General features: G+C 37.7%; 2 protein-coding genes across 2 annotated transcripts; one reads left to right on the top strand and one right to left on the bottom strand.

The window, feature by feature from the left end:
- Positions 1–11,400: 11,400 nt before the first annotated feature.
- LOC132281356 (uncharacterized protein At4g02000-like) lies at positions 11,401–12,042 on the bottom strand. The gene has a single exon (XM_059783070.1). The coding sequence runs from the start codon at positions 12,040–12,042 to the stop codon at positions 11,401–11,403; it is 642 nt and encodes a 213-aa protein (XP_059639053.1).
- A 6,574-nt stretch (positions 12,043–18,616) lies between these two features.
- LOC132287085 (ATP synthase subunit b', chloroplastic) lies at positions 18,617–19,534 on the top strand. The gene has a single exon (XM_059789582.1). It carries the CDS (start codon positions 18,739–18,741, stop codon positions 19,408–19,410), a length of 672 nt encoding a protein of 223 aa, XP_059645565.1. The 5' UTR covers positions 18,617–18,738; the 3' UTR covers positions 19,411–19,534.
- Positions 19,535–19,795: the final 261 nt, after the last annotated feature.

Here is a 19,795-nt window from a genome sequence, read left to right as displayed (position 1 = left end):
AGCCATTATTTGTCCACGTAAACAGTATCTATCCATATCAATATACTCCCAGTATCTATATAATGAACAAGGCCTAAATAGAGTTTATATCACTTAATTCCATGGCCTGTATAACAAATATAAGCAATGCATCATACACTTAAATTACCTGTCCAACAACTGATGCACTAACTGAAAAAAATTTGATTATCAACTAATCTTTAGCAACGTATAGATTTCTAGCATGTTTTTCCATATCATGAATATGCTCACAGAAATTTCCATCATAAACAAGAAGTTACATTATCCAAAACCATACAATCTGCAAGTTACATAAAGTTTCATACTGTTTTAACGATTAAGACTTCGTGTCTAATTCTACACGAATCTATCCTTTGGGACTTTAATCTTACTTTGGACACCCTCTAAAACATCCATTACAGTATTTATTCTCCTCAGAACAACATAGAAGTTCAACCACCATGAAGCTTCCATACTGAAAATTGGAAAAGAAACAAACAGAACGTAAAAATATTGAAGCAAACAGAACGTAAAAATATTGAAGGAAACAACATGAAGCAGGCTCCAAAATCTTGGAGCTGCCTCTAAGTGCCTTGGAGCCGCCTCCAATGCAAAAGGAGCTGGCTCCCTCCAAGGGAGAGCCGGCTCTCTCCCTCTCTATTTCGTTTTTTCATCTTCCCTCTTCTTCAGACGCCTTCTGCAACTACTCTGCCCTATGCTATGGTTTCCAGAAGTCTTAATCTCAATCCCAGTAGGTTCCCAGTCCATGTTTAAGTCTTTAATACAACCCATACATAAGTTTAAGCAGAGAATTATACATGCAAAAATCACGTGTTAACAGTTTAAGCAAGCATGCAACCATACTGTTTTAATTCAAGTTCTAGCATAAACAGATAACGTTTTAGTAATTCAATCAACCCTAGAATTATTTAGGAATGCAAAGAACATGAAGCCTAAGGGAGAGAGTAAGGATAGAACTTGTCTTACATCGACGTTCGTCTATACTTTCCGGCGAATCCTTTGTTAATTCTCAGTTTTCCTTCCCAGCTGTCTCCAAACTTTCTATGTCTTACTATGGCATAATATTGTTCTAAAACCCTAGGCAGACATCTTAGACGAGTATTTATAGGACACACTAACCCTAGGCTCAATTAAACCCTAAACGAATTACTCGGCCCATAGCACAATCTAGGTTAAACTATGTCGGCTACCTATGTAAACTGTAAACCTAAAGTATGCTACCAATCCTGCAATCACATTAAAACCAATTAAATTTAATTAAATAAATTCATACCATTTAATCAATAATTAAAACAAACACAAGTAAACAATAATAAAGTAATTAATACAACTAAATCAAAAATATAAAACAATTAAATTAAACAGTTACCACTAAATAAATAAATTCAATTAAATCACAAAAATTAAAACAACTAAATAATTAACCACAATTAAAGCAATAACATTCACACTTAAAAATGCCATGAAAACAATGAATTAAATAATATTCACACTTAAAAATGCCATGAAAATAATAAATTAAATACCAGGACCATCCTTTTTGAAATTAGGGGTATTACATTCTTCCCCCCTAACAAAAGGAATTCCGTCCTCGGAATTCGCTCTTACCTTCTTCCAAAATATTAGGAAACTGCGAGCGGATAACATCCTCCCGTTCCCAAGTGGACTCAGCTTCATTGTGGTGACTCCACTGAACCCGAACGAAAGGGATAACCTTGTTACGAAGGATTTGATCCCGACGGTCGACAATACGACACGGTGGCTCCAAGTAAGTTGCATCCGGCTGTAACTCAATCTCCCCAACATCGATATACTGATACCGATCTTCATCTCGCAGAAATTTCCGCAACATGGAAACATGAAATACATTATGGACACGATCCAAATTATTCGGAAGTGTCAACCGTTAAGCGACAGCTCCAACTCGATCCATACACAAGCGAAGCGAACCATCCTTCTTCTTCACAAATAAAACCGGTGCTTCCCAGGGTGAAGTACTCATGCAAATGAAACCCTGGCTGAGTAGTTACTGAATCTGATCCCTCAGCTCATGCATCTCCACCGGTGCCATCCTATACTGTGACCTAGTAATAGGCGTAGTGCCTGGAGCTAAGTCTATCACAAAGTCGATCTCGCGACTAGGCGGCAATCCCTAGAATCTCCTGAAATACATCGGGGAAGTCCTGTACAACTGGTATGCGATCCAATGATACAGTAATCCCCTCATCCGTTTCCTACTTTATATGAACAAATAGGTACTAATAATTCCGCTAGAACGCGGCATAACGACAGCGTAAATATCCTTGCCAAGTGTGGTGAACACAATAGACCTTCCCTAAAACAAATAACTTTAGCATGGCAGTGGTAACCAATCCATCCCAAGTATCACGTCATAAGTGCGCCTGTCAAAGACCAAAAGATTTGCTAGAAATCTGAGTCTACCAGTATCTAGTGTCACAGGCCCATCCTATATGGCAGCAGCGCCTAAAACAAATATCCTAAGGTCTATTGTATAAGTGTATCACCAACCGACCTATGAAAATCCCCTATTTCCAACTACTCCGTAGGGCCAAACACGCAAAGTAAACAAACATACTCTGCTATCTTCCCATTTTTAGACTAGCATTCTACCTTGGGAATTCCTCTTTCCTACCATATCGACTTACACAAGTTCGTTCATAAACTCCTTGGTAATCGCTCAACATAATGTACCACAAGCAATTATCTGTTTGTCTGAGCAACACCAATCACTCCACCGTGATAGACATTTATGAGCCCAACATACACATTCTAATACAACTTAATAAAACCATATGTGCATAACTCACACACATGCCGTCACAAAACAAAATAAAATAACCAAAACCGTAAGTTCACTTTATTAAGAACCTTTCCAAACCAAAACCTTCAAACTAATAACCGTAAGGTATTTTTTAACATAATCCTAATGTACGTGATTATATCCGTACTACACTTTTACTAATACTTCCTCTTTTACTGGTAATTAAAAGTATTCTTAAAAGAGCAGTCATCCTTGAACTTCGGTGCCTTCTATCTCGGATGCTCCGGTATCTCCTTCGTCCTGATCTTCTTCGGGGTCTTCCTCTCCGCTTGGTTCAGCTTTGAGCACCACCGAAGTTGTGTTAGGTCCACAGTATGGTGGCCAATCCCGCACACAAGAAAATTTCCTTGACTTGTACTCCGATGCAACGCCTATTGGAATCAACTCCCTGCTTTCCAATTCCACCTTCTTGGTCGGCCTTCGTAGGGGAATCACCGGAGTAACCTTCCTCGACCTTGGACCCTTCTTTGCTTTCATAGTGGCCCTCACCCTCTTTCCTAGTGCCAAACATTCTGCAATTACAGAATAAATTTGACATCAGTAACTTCTAAATGAACTGTAAAGGAATACGATGAATCCTAAACTTAAGCTCTAAACAAGAGAATGCTACGCGGAAGTCTTAATACAAAACATCCTAGAGACACTTGAACCTGGAGTGCTCTGATACCAACTGTGATACCCCTCAGATCTGAGACACGGATTGATCAGGCCTAGGCCCAAACCCGAGGGAAATATCAAACAATTAATATATAATGCAAACACAGATGACAAAATGAAGTTAAGAAATAAAGTTTAAGCTGAAAGCAACTAAATATAACTCCTTTAAAAATTGAATACTGAAAATCTGACAATCCAAAACTCCATAAGTTTAACAACTCGGGAATCCATCTCTAGTGGACCCCTAATAAAAATCCAAACTAAATTAAAACAACTGAAAGAACATCCCGATCTAAGTTATGGAGAGAAATCCTACATCGTCGATAGAGTGAGTAGAAACCTCTACTCAGCACGAACACGTCTAAGTTTAGAACTGTTGTGCACCTGAAAAATAGAAGTGGGTCAGGCCCACGCGCAAGTTCTATACTACTACAATCCAAACAGAGGCCCGATATGCATATACACCCTAAACAATTCAACAATAGCTAATAGTCCGTAAATATATATATATAGTCACACTAAAGGACTCTCACTGGACTACAGGCCGGTCTTAACCTGAATAGAGGTAACATGCTAAAACGCACACGAAGTAGGCATGTGTACCTAGGCCTAAACAGGGTACACCTCCAACCATCGTATCCAGCTATGCATCCCAACGCATATACGCTCCCTAACCATCGATCCTGAGACTCAATCTCATATCGAGGTAACATAATAATAATATATTTAAAATCCATTCAAAATCTATAGTAGTGCCACTCAACTAGTTGTTGTCATGACACTACAAATCCATAGGATTTAACTTTTAGTTAATCCATTCATTAATCCAGAGTAGGTAGGTTTGGGTAATTTGAATCCAAACCGTCCCTAGTATGCCACTGTCCCATACCGGTGCATACTTTAACCATCCAGCAGTTTATAAAGTATTGACAATATAAATATCAATATCAACTATTCCATACTAAGCATATTAGAGTATATTAACAAACATGCTTAAATAAAACCACCAGTTGATAAAGCATTGACAGTATACATATCAACATCATCTACTTCATACTAAGCATATTAGAGTACATTAACAAACATGCTTAAATAAAACCACAACACGGAAGCCATTATTTGTCCACGCAAACAGTATCTATCCATATCAATATACTCCTAGTATCCATCTAATGAACAAGGCCTAAATAGAGTTTATATTACTTAATTCCATGGCCTGTATAACAAATATAAGCAATGTATCATACACTTAAATTACCTGTCCAACGACTGATGCACTAACTGAAAAAAATTTGATTATCAACTAATCTTTAGCAACGTATAGATTTTTAGCATGTTTTTCCATATCATGAATATGCTCACAGAAATTTCCATCATAAATAAGAAGTTACATTATCCAAAACCATACAATTTGCAAGTTACATAAAGTTTCATACTGTTTTAACGATTAACACTCCGTGTCTAATTCTACACGAATCTATCCTTTGGGACTTTAATCTTACTTTGGACACCCTCTAAAACATCCATTACAGTATTTATTCTCCTCAAAAAAACATAGAAATTCAACCACCATGAAGCTTCCATACTGAAAATTGGAAAAGAAGCAAACAGAACGTAAAAATATTGAAGGAAACAACATGGAGTAGGCTCCAAAATCTTGGAGCCGCCTCCAAAGGCCTTGGAGCCGCCTCTAATCCAAGAGGAGCCAGCTCCCTCCAAGGGAGAGCCGGTTCTCTCCCTCTCTGCTTCGTCTTTTCGTCTTCCCTCTTCTTTAGACGCCTTCTGCAACTACTCTGCCCTATGCTATGGTTTCCAGAAGTCTTAATCTCAATCCCAGTAGGTTCCCAGTCCATGTTTAAGTCTTTAATACAACCCATACATAAGTTTAAGCAGAGAATTATACAAGCAAAAATCATGTGTTAACAGTTTAAGCAAGCATGCAACCATACTGTTTTAATTCAAGTTCTAGCATAAACAGATAATGTTTTAGTAATTCAATCAACCCTAGAATTATTTAGGAATGCAAAGAACACGAAGCCTAAGGGAAAGAGTAAGGATAGAAATTGCCTTACACCGATGTTCGTCTATACTTTCCGACGAATCCTTTGTTAATTCTCAGTTTTCCTTCCCAGCCGTCTCCAAACTTTCTGTGTCTTACGATGGCGTAATATTGTTCTAAAACCCTAGGCAGACATCTTAGACGAGTATTTATAGGACACACTAACCCTAGGCTCAATTAAACCCTAAACGAATTACTCGGCCCATAGCAAAATCTAGGTTAAACTATGTCGGCTACCAATGTAAACTGTAAACCTAAAGTATGATACCAATCCTGCAATCACGTTAAAACCTACTAAATTTATTTAAATAAATTCATACCATTTAATCAATAATTAAAACAAACACAAGTAAACAACAATAAAGTAATTAATACAACTAAATCAAAAATGTAATACAATTAAATTAAATAGTTACCACTAAATAAGTAAATTCAATTAAATCACAAAAATTAAAACAACTAAATAATTAACCACAATTAAAGCAATAACATTCACACTTAAAAATGCCATGAAAACAATAAATTAAATAACTTTCACACTTAAAAATGCCATGAAAACAATAAATTAAATACCAGGACCATCCTTTTGAAATTAGGGGTATTACAGAAACTGAAAAAGAGGCAGTTGTAATACAAGTCTTGACCCAGGAGATGAAGATAGTGGGGAAATAGAGAAGTTCAAGGGCATAAAAAAGGTTCTTCCAGTGGAAAGAATCAAAAGCTTTATGCAAATCAACTTTAAGAGTGCATCTAGGGGTTGATGAATCCTTATGATACCCTCTTAAAAGTTCTTGTGCAAGGATAATGTTATCCCCTATTTTCCTCCCTTTGATAAAAGCATTTTGCGCTTTATCAATGAGGGATGGAAGGATGGGTTTTAACTTGTTAGCTAGGAGCTTGGAGATGCATTTATAAAGAACATTACAGCATGAAATGGGCCTATAATCAGATGGCGATGAAGGGTTTGGGATTTTGGGGATAAGAGCAAGGTAAGTAGCATTGATTTGCTTAAGGATCCTTCCAAATAGAAAAAATTGTTTGATGGCACATGTGACCTCCTCTCCAACAATAGACCAAGTCCTTTTGAAAAAGTGTGAGTTAAACCCATCAGGCCCTGGAGATTTACTTGATTTAATGGAGAAAAAACATTTTTTGATCTCATCATCAGTAGGTATGGAGCAGAGGTTAGTAACAAATTCCTCATTAATAGACTTTGTAATGAAATAAGAGAGTGAGGATATACCTGGGTAGTAATGAGGGTTGCTACCAATGAGATTGCTGAAGTAGGTGGTGAAACAGTGCTTTATGTCCTCAGGATCTGTAGAGGAACTTTCATCATCCATGGTGACATTGGTGATTCTCTTCTTGTTAAGTCTATTTTGGATGCTTTTGTGGAAAAAATTTGTGTTTTGGTCCTCAAGGGCAAGCCAGTTGACCCTTGCTTTCTGTTGGAAAAGTTATTCTTCAATTTTGCTCAGGCTTGAGAATGTAATAATAAGACATTTCTCTTCATTTCTCATAACTAAATTGCTAAGATCATTGCCAAAGTTATTCTAGCATTGTATAAGCTTTGCCTTTGCTTGGTTGACCCTACTAGATATATCACTGAAGGCACTGTGGTTGAGATTTTTCAATGTAGCTTTGATGATTTTCAGCTTTGTAACAACCCTGTACATAGGAACACCTGTAATAGGAAGAATCCAAGCACTGGCAACTATGTCCAAAAAGTTAGGATGGTCACATTAAAAATTAAAGAATCTAAAAGGACATTTCCTTACATGAGATGGAAATCCAAAATTAATAATCATTGGGGAGTGATCAGAGCAAAGTGGAGGTTGAAAGGTATAGTCAGAGGTAGGGAAAGTTGTGAGCCAACTAGGGTTAACTACAACTCTATCCAACTTCTTCGCAATGGTAGCATAACCATGGGATTTATTTAACCAAGTATGGAAATGGCCTATGTATCTAAGGTCATCGAGGCAGGAATCCAAAAGGCAGTTATTGAGATCATTCAGAACAGGGGTCCATTGGTCAGTACCACCATGGGCCTCCCTTGGCCATCTAATGGCGTTAAAGTCACCTAGGAGAATCCAAAGGTTGAAAGAGATGTCAGTGGAGAGCTCAGTGATGGCCTCCCAGAGGTGCTTCCTCTCTTCAGGTGTGTTAGCACCATAGATGAATGTAACGAAAAAAGGGCTGAGGTTGGATTGTAAGGGGGTAACATGGCAATGAATGAATTGATCACTTAACTTGGTGCAGGTGAAGGTGTAGACATTTGGATTCTAAAGGATCCAAATCTTACCAAGAGGGGAGTTGGCAATATTGGTGATGAGATTCCAGTGAGGAAAAAGGATATTACGGACAAGTGGTTCATTGTGCACTCTAATTTTGGTTTCCAAAAGCCCAATGAAGTCAAGATGGTTTTCATGGATAAAGTTCCTTATTGCAGTCTGTCTAGAGCGATTATTCATCCCTCTAACATTCCAAGCAGCAAACATCATTTTGGGGGTGTTTGTAGGTCCTCAAAGAACCTATTGTAAGCCTCTTTGGATGCTGCAGCAGATGCTTTAGCAGCCCTTCTAATGTCTTTTCTTAATTTATTTCTTTGCCTGCGTGAATCTCTAGGGTTAGGCCTGGGAATAGATGGATCATAAAGATTCTCAGAAGCTGTTACCAGATCTGGTAAATGAGCATTGTGAAAAGATATGACATTTTCATCATCCTCATCAATGGTATCCCCAAGGTTAGGGCACGACAAGACTTGAAATCTATTTGAGGAGTGAGAAAAGGATGAGAGAGCAGAGGTGCAAGTGGTAGGGCTGGATAAGGGAGGGGCTGTATTTGAGTTCAAATTTTTAGGTTCAGGAGGAGAAAGTGGTAAAAGAGCTTGTGAGTGGTCCTGATGGTTTGGAGTAGAGGTAGGGTGAACTTTTGTTTTAATTATTTATGTTCATTTTTAATATATTTATTTGCTTGTTTTAATTAATTAATTAATTATTTGCTTATTTGATTACTTTATTTTAATTCAAATAAATTGCATGTTCTTTAATTAATTGCTTAATCTGTATTTTTGGTTTGTTACATTAATTTAAATGTATTTCTCAAGTTTAATTAATTACGTGCTTAGGTGATTTCACTGTTTTGGTAATTAGGGTTTTATATTTTTATATTGTGTCTAGGATTGGAGCCAACATATAGTTGGTTTAGGATTTAATCTAGGGTTTCACGTAAAACCTATAAATATAAGCATACGTCTGCCAAGGGTTTGTTAACCCTATTCACGTAACAGAGTCATACAGAAAGTTGTGAGGGCAGAGAAACAGAGAAGGAGCTTGAGTAATTTACAAAGAGAACCTTAGGAGATTAAGGGAGGGATTCAAGGAGGAGTTCTGGATTTAACTAGGAGCGGCAGAGGTTGATAACAACAAGTACGTTGACGTTGCCGGAGTTTATAGAGACGACAGTTAAAGCTTTTAATTCAAACTCTCAAAGGCAAGTCTCTATTCCTCTCTCTCCTGTTAATTCGTGTTCTGTGCATGCCTAGTTAAGACTCCAGGGATTAATCGAAGGTTAAAATAGATGAAACGAATGTTATGATTCATCTAATATGCATGTTTAAATCAGTTTTTAGTTCCATTGAATTAATCTGTTTTAGTGTTGCTTAAAAGTTTTAACTGAAATCTTGTTGTGGATTGTTTTAAACCTTGTGTTAAATTCTTGTTGTGAATATATATTTATGCTTGAGGATTAGTCTAAGACATTAAACGAACCCTTGAATAAGTAATTAACACAGTATTTAATTTCACCAAATTAATCTGTTGTGGGTTGCTTAAAGTTTCAGACTAAGGTTCTGTGATCGTTGTTTCTAAACCTATGTTCCATGCATGCTATCATTGAATATCAGTGGTTTAATATGTACCTAGGATTGAGATTGAACCTAGAATAAGAATTAAAACATATTACAGAGGCTCTGGTAATCACCGGAATCGGAGAAGACGAAGCTGGAACGGACAACGGCTGCTAAGAGAAAAGAGAGCAGACTCTCAAATCCCTTAGAGCCGGCTCCCAAAGAATTGGAGCCGGCTCTAAGTATCTTTGAGCCGGCTCTAAGTGGTTTAGAGCCGGCTCTAAGTGAAAAATAGAGCAGGCTCTAAATTAATTTAGAGCTTGCTCCATCTTAAAACGTACAGAACTTAATTTTTATGGGCTGTTTGGCCGAGATTAGGTTTTCTAAAACTATTTAAATGCTACTGGAGGATATAATGCATTGTTTAAGACTTATAAAAAGGTTGAAAATCAAGCTTACATTCAGAAATTTAGGATGGAATTAACCTAAGGTTCAAAGTAAACCTGTAAGAGAAAGGTCTGGCATAAACTTGTAATTGCTTACTGTTTTAGAAATTTAAATTTCTCTGCATGACTTGGCATAATAAATCATGCTTACTGTTGGGATTAACTGGTGTTAAAATTTGTTTTACTTTGCATCAGTTATGGTACTGTTTAGAGAGGTAGATTGTGTAATCCTACTTTATCAATTTAACGGACTGTAATTGGGATTCTAAATCTTATATTGAATGCATAAGTTGGTTATATACATGTTAAACTATATTTATACTAATTCTGGAGTAGGGTTGATAAATATTTATTACTGTTTTTGTCAACTTCGTTAACTGGAGGATTGTATGTACTGGTATGGGACGGTGACATACTAGGTATGGACTAGTTCAAACACTAAGTTCTACCTAACTTGGATTAAGGTATGGATTAATCATATAGGTTAAGTCCATCACCTACTTATGTCATATCAATTGAGAATTGAATGACCTACTATGGTTTCAGGATGAATTTGTTATACATATATCAGACCACTACACAGATGGATGGTATTTTGTATTAGGAGGAGTACGGACTTTATATATATATTATATGGTGCCGTGGTATGAGCTTGAGTCTTATAACCATGGTTAGGGCGCGTATATCGCCTAGGATGGATAATTGGACATATGTGTTGTTTCCTGGTAGGTCTAGGTACTCATGCCCACCTTAGGGTGCGTATTTGCATGTTGCCTTCTATTCAGGTTGAGACAGACTTACTGGACTAGCGAGCGTCCTATAGTGTGTACTATATACATATATGGACTACTCTAGATATTGTTGAGTCTTTCTAGGATTTATCTGCGTATCGGATTACTGTTTGGATTGTAATAGATTAGGACTTGCATGTGGACCTGACCCACTCCTTTATTTTTCAGGTGTTCGTCAGTTACAGGGTTAGAGCTTGAACGTGCAGAGCAGATACAGATATTCATTCCTCCTATTATATAGGAATCTTCTCTATGTTAGCTTTGGATTTCATTTCTATAATTTCCGTTTTGGTTTGAGAATTTTAATAAGGGGTCCAATAGATGGATTCCCGAGTTGTAAACTTATGGAGTTTTGGATTATCGGATTTGATTAATTATGATACAAGGATTTTCTTTTAGTTTCTTTCAGCTTATTATATTATTTCGTATTTCACTTTGTATTCTGTGTTCGTTAAATATTAATTGTATGATATCCCTCGGGTTTGGGACTGGGCTTGATCAACCCGTGTCTCGGATCCGAGGGGTATCACAGGTGTTGAGGGCATTGGGTGGTTAGGCAGAGGGGGAGTGATAGTTGGTGGGTGGGTTAGGACTATTGTGTGGGTTGGTATGGAGGATAAGGAGGTGGTTGGTGGTTTGTCCTAGCCAGAGGTCTTGGTCGATATAGGGATCCATTTCTGTTTTGCCCCTTTGTGAGTCTTGGTATTAGGGACAGTCTCTTTGCATGAAAATGGGCATTAGATCCCAGAGTGTCCAAACTCCATGCATGAAGTGCATGCAGGAGTTTTCCATTGGTATACATCATTGATGGTGATAAAAGAATCATCATCAAGTCTAAGCTTAAATGAGTCAAAAAGGTCTTGAGATAAGGAGACCTCAATGCAAATTCTGGCATATGAAAGTCTCCTTTTGGATTTGGTAATCTCATCAGCAAAGAGGGGAATGCCAATTGCACTGGCAACACTACTAAACCCTTTACTATTCCAGTATTCAAGAGGAATGTTGTAGAACTTAACCCAAAGTGGAATACTAGTATAAGGTTTGGCAACAAACTGCATGTTTAAGTGCCATTGCTTAAGTATGAAGGGTTTGTTGGAGAAGGTCCAAGGCCCTTCATCAAGAACAAGCTTGCAATCAGATTCACTTTTAAATTTGAAAATAAAGAATCCAGTGTCTGTTGCAATGGTGTCAATGAGGCCCTTAGATGACCAGAGTTTTTTAGCAATTCTGCAAACCGTATTGTAGGATAGTTTTTTATGGAGAAAATAACTAATTAGAGTGGCTTTGCATTCAAGGAGTCCTTCAGTTTTTGCATTAGCTAGTGGTTGAACAAAGATTTCCCCATTCATTGATGAGGGCTTTACAAATTCAAGCTCCATTTTTGGGCTTTTGGAAGCAACCACAACAGACCATGTAGGACCATGCGGTGGTGGAGGGGTGTGTGTGGGACCGTGTGGCTTAGTAGCACATATGACAAGAAGTAGGAGTGGTTTGGTGGTTGCTGGGAGATAGGGGACGCCTTCCCAAAGGATGAGATGAGTGATGGAAAGTCAGACAGGTCCTTGACATTAGGAATAGCATGGTTAATGGGTTGCTTTATAGAAGCAGTGGGCGTAGGCATGTCAGAAACATAGGAATGGAAAGAAGTGTCTTTAGGTTGAAAAACACCTTTGTTTTTTTGTCTAGTTGCAGAAGAGGTTGGGAATTCACATGATTTGTGGGAGACTGTGCCAGGGATTGGGTGGGGTTGTGCTGGAGTGGTGGTGGTAGTGGTGGTGGTAGAGGAGGTGAGATGTGTGGTGGCGTTCGGGGAAAAGAGGGTTAGTGGAAGAGATGATGGGGCAGTGCCCAAGGCAGCAGCATGAGAAGATGTAGGGAGGAGTGATATTACCTTTTGAAGCCTGTTAATTTCCCTTTGCAGCTCAATGGGATGTTTGAAATCCTTGTAGACCTGAACTTGACCTGATAAGAATTTTACCTGAGCTTTTAAGTCTTTTAGTTCCTGTGCTTGGTTGATGGATCGCTGAAGTTCTATTCCCTGGTCCATGTCAGGATGGAGCTATGCAAGTTTCCTTTAAGCAATAAGTTGTCTCTTTGCAGCACATCAACAGCCTTTTCACTAGGTGGCATCTCTCTTGTGAGAGTATTAAGCTGGATTCTGTAATGGAGAGCCTGTGCAGCCACACTACAGTCATCAAGGAAGGTATCTGGTAAGACATCCTCAGGTGGAAAAAATTGAAGGTCAGGGTTGGTGGTGGTGGGAATGGAAGTGAGTGAGGGTGTGAGGGGTTTTACTGAGCTCGGGGATTGGTGACTGGTGCTTGGGATTGACGGCTGCTGTAGGCAAGGAGTAGGAGGAGTGGAAGAGGTGGTGGTGGTGAGTTGGTGGTTGGTGGTAGTGGTGATTGGCCGTGGTGGAAAGGAGAGGGGGGTAGGTGAGGAGGGGGAAGCGGGGGAAGCGAGAGCCATTGACTTCTTTAGGTATTTTGTTACCTAATTTCTTCGATTTTTTTCCCATATAGTTACTATAAATATATATTGCTCTTGAAAATTGACCATTTAAACACGCAATGTCTTTTGCCAATCATGTTGGTATCACCTTTAGAATCAGTTACCACGCCTAATACACAAATATAATTTTCATGAATACGCACGCAGTGGTATTTATGTGAATATATAAATATAATTTGATGACTTCTCACTTCTCAAAATTAACAATAACAATAGAATTTGATGAATTCTCTTCTCCCATACCCACTCCTATATAAACATTCTCATAATTTTGAATAAATAATAAAGATCTACATAAGTTTTATATAGATTTTTCCTTACAAAATAAATAAAAAATCACATGTTAAAGCATACTGTTCAATGTTGCAAATCCATTTTCTAATCACTGAAAATAACGACATCAAAAATTTTGAGTTTGTTGCGAATTTAGTTTCCAATGTCGAAAAGCAGAGAGCTCAATATAAACAAATATAATGCATACCTATATTTTATGCTTTCAAAAAAGTAGAAGTCATAAACATGATTTTTTTTTTTTTTTTTTTTCTTTTTTGTAATTTAGAAAAAATTAGTGACAAAAAGATGTCATGGCATACCTTCTTTCTTTTTGTTGTACTTGTCCAAAAATTAATTTTTATTTTTGAATAAATTGAAGAAAAAAATGAAAAGTTAAAATTGTTAATAAGTAACTTTTATTGTCAACCGTTATTGATATATGAAGTATTGAAGTGTAAGAATTATCAAAATCTACTATTACTTTTAATACACTTTTATTTATTTTAAATTACCAATTTAATAAGTAACTCCGAGTGTTGATAAGAGAAGCGTAAGAGGTATCAAAAAGATGTCATGGCATACCTTCTTTCTTTTTGTTGTACTTGTCCAAAAATTAATTTTTATTTTTGAATAAATTGAAGAAAAAAATGAAAAGTTAAAATTGTTAATAAGTAACTTTTATTGGCAACCGTTATTGATATATGACGTATTGAAGTGTAAGAATTATCAAAATCAACTATTACTTTTAATACACTTTTATTTATTTTAAATTACCAATTTAATAAGTAACTCCGAGTGTCAACTATTGATAAGAGAAGCGTAAGAGGCATCAAAATTCATAGGTAATTTTATATTTTTAATACACTTTTATTTAATGATGACAGGAAAAATCTAATTTAATTTGTATTCTAAAAAAATGAAAAAAAATATTAGAAACTTTTTAATAGGAATTCATTATTAACTTTTTATATATTTGCTTGTCTAATTAGAGAAATTAAATTATTTAATGTCTTTATATATTTCCTTATCTAACTAGGTTTTCTCTTATTTAAAAAATTCATAATAAATAGGTGATTTGAGTTTCATGAAAACTATAAACTCTCTGCAGATTCTATAATAATATAGATATAAAAATTTTATTCAATCCTATTTTTAAAAGTAGTGAGAGGAAACCCTAACCCTAATAAGAAAACCCTCTTGCGCGGGAAAAGGGAAAAAACCCTAATCCATCTTCCATGATGGCGATTTCAGACGACGCCCTTCACAGAATGCCACCACCACCTTCCGGGAATCATAAGGAAGCAGAAGAAAGCAGTGAAGATGCACGCATATACATTCGCGCAACATCAATCGATGGCTTATGCCGTTGGTATGTAATTGAGAAGTTGGAGGACACAGGCAGCAGGCACAAATCATTGGATGAATTAGAGTTTCTGGCTCCAGTTTTTGACGACAGCAATGATATGAAATACAAAGAGAACTCTGCTTGTGTCACCTTGGGTTCCGCCATCTACGTTATTGGCGGCTATCAACCTAGTCCGCATTACCCACCCCTGGATTGGCCCCAAAGGTAAGCATTCCACCGCCACCAACAACGTCTATTACATAGACACTCTTAGTCCCGAGACTGGCTGGACCAGAACCCCTCCCATGCTCATGGAAAGGTACCATTCTCATGCTATCACTCTTGACGGCAAGATCTATGTCATTGGGGGCATTCGTGCGGACTCTTATCCATTACCTCCAGATTACGCTGAGGTTTTTGATACGGAAAGCGGCAGCTGGCAACCAGCTTTTTCTGATATACCAGAGCGTCTCGCTAGTGTTCGTGTGCATCAACTTACTGTAACAGAGACGAAGAGGCTTTTGGTGTAGGGCATTGTCCCCGGATTAGGGTCCTTGTGTTCACACGATTTTGATGATAAATTGTGGAATGTTTGTGACTTTGGTCCCCGTTACTGCTTATGTGCCACTTTCTTAGATGACATAATGTATTGCTATGATGGGAAAATTATGGGTTTCGATGTCAAGAACCCTAACATACCCCCAAAACTAGTGAGGGGATTAGAGGAGGAGAAAGACTTCCTTCCCAAACCAGACTATTATGGTCACTTTCCAATCGGGGATTTGCTCCACTTAGGCGGCTCAAAGTTGTGTCTTGTTGTGCGAGAATATAGCCCACAACGGAGAGAGGGATTCATCATTACCGTTTTAAAGTTTACTGTCTCTAGGAAGCAGAACTCGCATGGGGAGGTTGTTGATTTGGGTGCCACTCATCTGTCTAAATCCAGTTATCGCCTTGATGCCACTTTCATTAACAACTGCTTTGCAATGTGATGTGAGTACGGACTAATAATTATTCTCTCTGATTTGTTGTTGTTGTTGTTTTTATCGTTATGTGTTCATGTTCTGATCTCATTTTTCCCCATTTACTATGACATGAATAAAAATTATCTATGTTATGAATAAATATATAGAAAATTTGTGGATCTGGGCTTCCGAATGGCTGGTAGAACTTAAATGAAGTTCCAAGTGGAATTCAATTTTTGGATCTGGGCTAAGAATTGAGATTTTTTTCTTTTTTCTTGTACCTTTTTGTAAAGCCATATTTTATATATAGAACTTGGATTGCAAAAAATGGATATGAAGTTCATTGGTAGTGTCCTCACAGGGGAATAGTTTTGGTTATTTTGACATGTTTATTTGATAAAATTTCAATTTTTTTGGATCGCAATACTGGATGTGTGGCTCTTGGACATAAAAGAAGAAGAAAAAGTTGGTTACTTTTTTTAAATAGATAAAACGTTTCTCCTTTGGTTGAGATTTCAATAAACAGGGAATAGTTTCACTGGTTGTTGGTTGTCACGGTCAAATTTTACAGGGAGTGGTATCCCCAAATCTGGTTATGAAGAGCTCCAAGATTTGGATCAAGGAGACAATCTCCTCAATGAAGGTGATCTGGTGGTTTCGCCGGCAGACGGATGACCGAAGGAGGCAGTTCCCATTCTTCAATTATCCTAGAAGAGTTCCTAGAGACTTTGATAGACGAGGATAGAAGCTTCTGCCTTGCAATCTCCAAGCTCATTCCAGATGTTGTACACCAATGAAGCTAGACCCCTTTTGGATTTTTTTTTTTTTTTTTAATGGTAAATGGAGGGATCAAAGCCAAACCCCTTTTGGATATTGGATTGCAGTAAGTGGTAGATGGGGCGTATGCATTATATTATATGATACCCACAACGAAAGACCACAAGGGCTTAAATAGTCACACTTGAAGAATAGATGATCATGTGATTCAAATTCTTTATTGCAGAGGATGCAAATTGTGGAATTGATGTGTGCAGTATTCAATGCTGCGAGTTCAGTAATTAGGGTTCATCATGTATTGTGTTTTTCTTTTTTATCGAAATTTTGCTATGCTTACCTGGTTCTCTGTATAGTATTATTGCTGTCATAGCGTGTGTGCGCATATTTAATTATAGAATAAATAAGGGGATTTCTGTATATATGCATTGTGATATCGCGATTTTTCATTCTCTTCTAAAAAAAATTTCTATTGATTTTTGTTGTTGTTTATCTTGTGTCTTGACAAATTAGTTTTTGAGGGAAAAAGGTTTCCATGTAGCAGTAAGTTTTTCATATCCCATTGGCTTAAAGAATTGTTTTTTATTTTTTTGTATGTGCAAACAAATAATGGGTTGGACTTAAAATAGTTCAAATTAAGAATACAAACAAACTAATTTTGTTCGATTTAGATAGTAAATTAAAACCAAAGCAAACTAGTGATTCTATAAAAGTTGGATTTGATTATACAGATTAAGCTTATGTAAAATTACCGTATGATATAAACTACGTTCATTAATCTATGTCATATAAATATTACAGTAAATATACATTATTTATCTCAAATCAAACTACATTATTTTATGTAGTTGTCTCCTTACAACCGAAGGAACTTCTTACATAAGAATGATGTGACATGGTTGTACCTTAGACAAACTTATTTAATGTTCAAAAGGAAGTAATTAAACACTATTGTGTGAATATTTGTAGCTGCCTAGAGACAAGCTTAACATCTAGTTTATTTGTACAAGACCACTAAAAGTTGAACACTGAATTTTTATAGTAATAATTTAGAATTTAGTCAATGTATTTTAGTTTAGTTCTAATCTAAATCGTACTATTTTACTTAATAAGTGTCGCTTTCACACTCCGTATATCCTCTTAATCCCATTTTTACACTCCCCATCCAAATTTCCTACTCAATTAACGAATATCACTTTCACGCTCCGTAGTGTCACGGGTTTAGAGTTTCAACACCACTCTAGCTGCTCCTGTGCGGCACCAAGACGTTGCTTCCACTCTCGCAAGTACTTGGTCAGCCTAACTCCCGTGCACACCTTAGCCAACACACTCCCCTCATGCGCTTACTAGTGTTGTAGTTGCCCTCGCCCTCTCCTCACTTGACTTGCACACTCACACACACTACACTCCCCTCATGCGCTTACTAGTGTTGTAGTTGCCCTCGCCCTCTCCTCACTTGACTTGCACACTCACACACACTAAGGCACTTAAGTTGGCAAGGAAAGAACACTTCTATTACTTCAAAGAATGTTTTGTACAAGGTTAACACTCAAGCTCTCTACAAGGCTCTCAAGACTCACTCTAGGACTTGTTTCCTACAAAATGAAGTCCTACCTCTATTTATAGGCATCCACATCCCTAATGAATGATTAAGATGCATTCTAACTAACGGTGGAGATCGATTCTCTAGAATCTTCTCCCACCTTCTTTACACTTCCATACTTATCTACAAGTATTTACAATATTTTAGAACTCTCCATACTACTGCACACAATTCTAGAAAAATCTAGAATATACTACACATATCTAGAATCTTTCACACAACTCTAAACAACTCCGAAAGACTCTAGAAATTTCACTCGTCATGCAGTTGCCATGCAGCATCTTTTTTAGCGTCTGCGTGTGACTTGCGTGGCACAACCTCCGTAAACAGGGCGTGACAATAGGCTCTCTTAATCCAAATTTCTCACTCAATTTTTACTTTATGCGACAGTCCCCAGTCAGCCCACTCAAGTGACTCCCCTTCTCTTTTGTATTGAGATATTATCACAACCTCATCATTTTGTGTGGCAAAGAATGAGATAGCATTTGTCACTCTCATTCCCACACAAAATTTCACAACCAGAAACAAAACTGAAAAAACCACACACACCAAAGGAAAAATAAGCAGAAACACAAACGCAAATACATTGATTACTCAATCAGTCATGGCCAACATGATCATGGCCTCCTCCAAAACCCTAATCTCATCGTCCTCCATTCCCCCAACCCCAAAACCCAAAACCCATTTACCCCAAATCTCTCTCCCCAAACTCCCGCTCCCCAAATTCCCCACACCCAATTCCCTCTCTCTCTCTATTTCCTCCTCCACCACCCTCAAATCCATTGCGGCCATTCTCGCCACCGCCTCTTTCTCCTGCCCGCCTCCCTCCCTCGCCGCCGAGATCGAAAAAGCCGCCTTGTTCGACTTCGATCTCACTCTGCCCATCATCGCGACGGAGTTCTTGATCCTCATGTTTGCACTGGACAAGATTTACTACTCCCCACTTGGGAATTTCATGGACCAGCGTGATGCGGCGATCAAGGAGAGCCTGAGCAGCGTCAAGGACACGTCGGCGGAGGTGAAGCAGCTGGAGGACCAGGCGACGGCGGTGATGAGGGCTGCGCGGGCCGAGATATCGGCGGCGCTGAACAAGATGAAGAAGGAGACCCAATTGGAGGTGGAGGAGAAATTGGCTGAAGGGAGGAAGAAACTGGAGATAGAGTTGCAGGAGGCTTTGGGTATTTTGGAGAAGCAGAAGGAGGAGACAATGAAGGCTTTGGACTCTCAGATTGCTGCTCTCAGTGATGAGATTGTCAAGAAGGTCCTCCCTATCTAAATTTTTCCCCTTTTTTTGTTTTTGTTTTTGGAAAAAAAAAAAATTTGATGGGCTTATAATGACTTGAATTTATGTTGTGTATTTAATTGCTTTGATGTTAATGAAAGGTTCTATAATTGTAACATACTTAGTTTTGGAATGTTGTCTATACTATGTGGGTCTTTGTATCCAATTTCTTCTTCTTAGCATAATTCATGGTACTTTTGTTGGTGAACTTTTAGCTGTTACTCCTTGGTCAAGTACATATATATGCATTGATGTTAATGTAGGGTTAAATTATTGTACAGTAATAATATACTTGGTTTTGAAATGTTGTCTATACTATGTGTTTCTATGTATCAAATGTCTTCTTGCTATCATAATTCATGGTACTTTGTTGGTGAAC

This window comes from Cornus florida, unplaced genomic scaffold, assembly GCF_030987335.1.
Source record: "Cornus florida cultivar Cherokee Brave unplaced genomic scaffold, ASM3098733v1 CherokeeBrave_3.0.0_Hap2_Chr11, whole genome shotgun sequence".
NCBI classification, from domain to species: Eukaryota; Viridiplantae; Streptophyta; class Magnoliopsida; order Cornales; family Cornaceae; genus Cornus; species Cornus florida.
Note: the sequence above shows the minus strand (reverse complement) of the source record. Positions and strands in the feature narration are given on the sequence as shown.

What these genes read in the sequence shown, in the direction of transcription:
- LOC132281356 (XM_059783070.1), bottom strand. Translation starts at nt 12,042, where the DNA reads ATGGAGCTTGAATTTGTAAAGCCCTCATCAATGAATGGGGAAATCTTT.
- LOC132287085 (XM_059789582.1), top strand. Translation starts at nt 18,739, where the DNA reads ATGGCCAACATGATCATGGCCTCCTCCAAAACCCTAATCTCATCGTCC.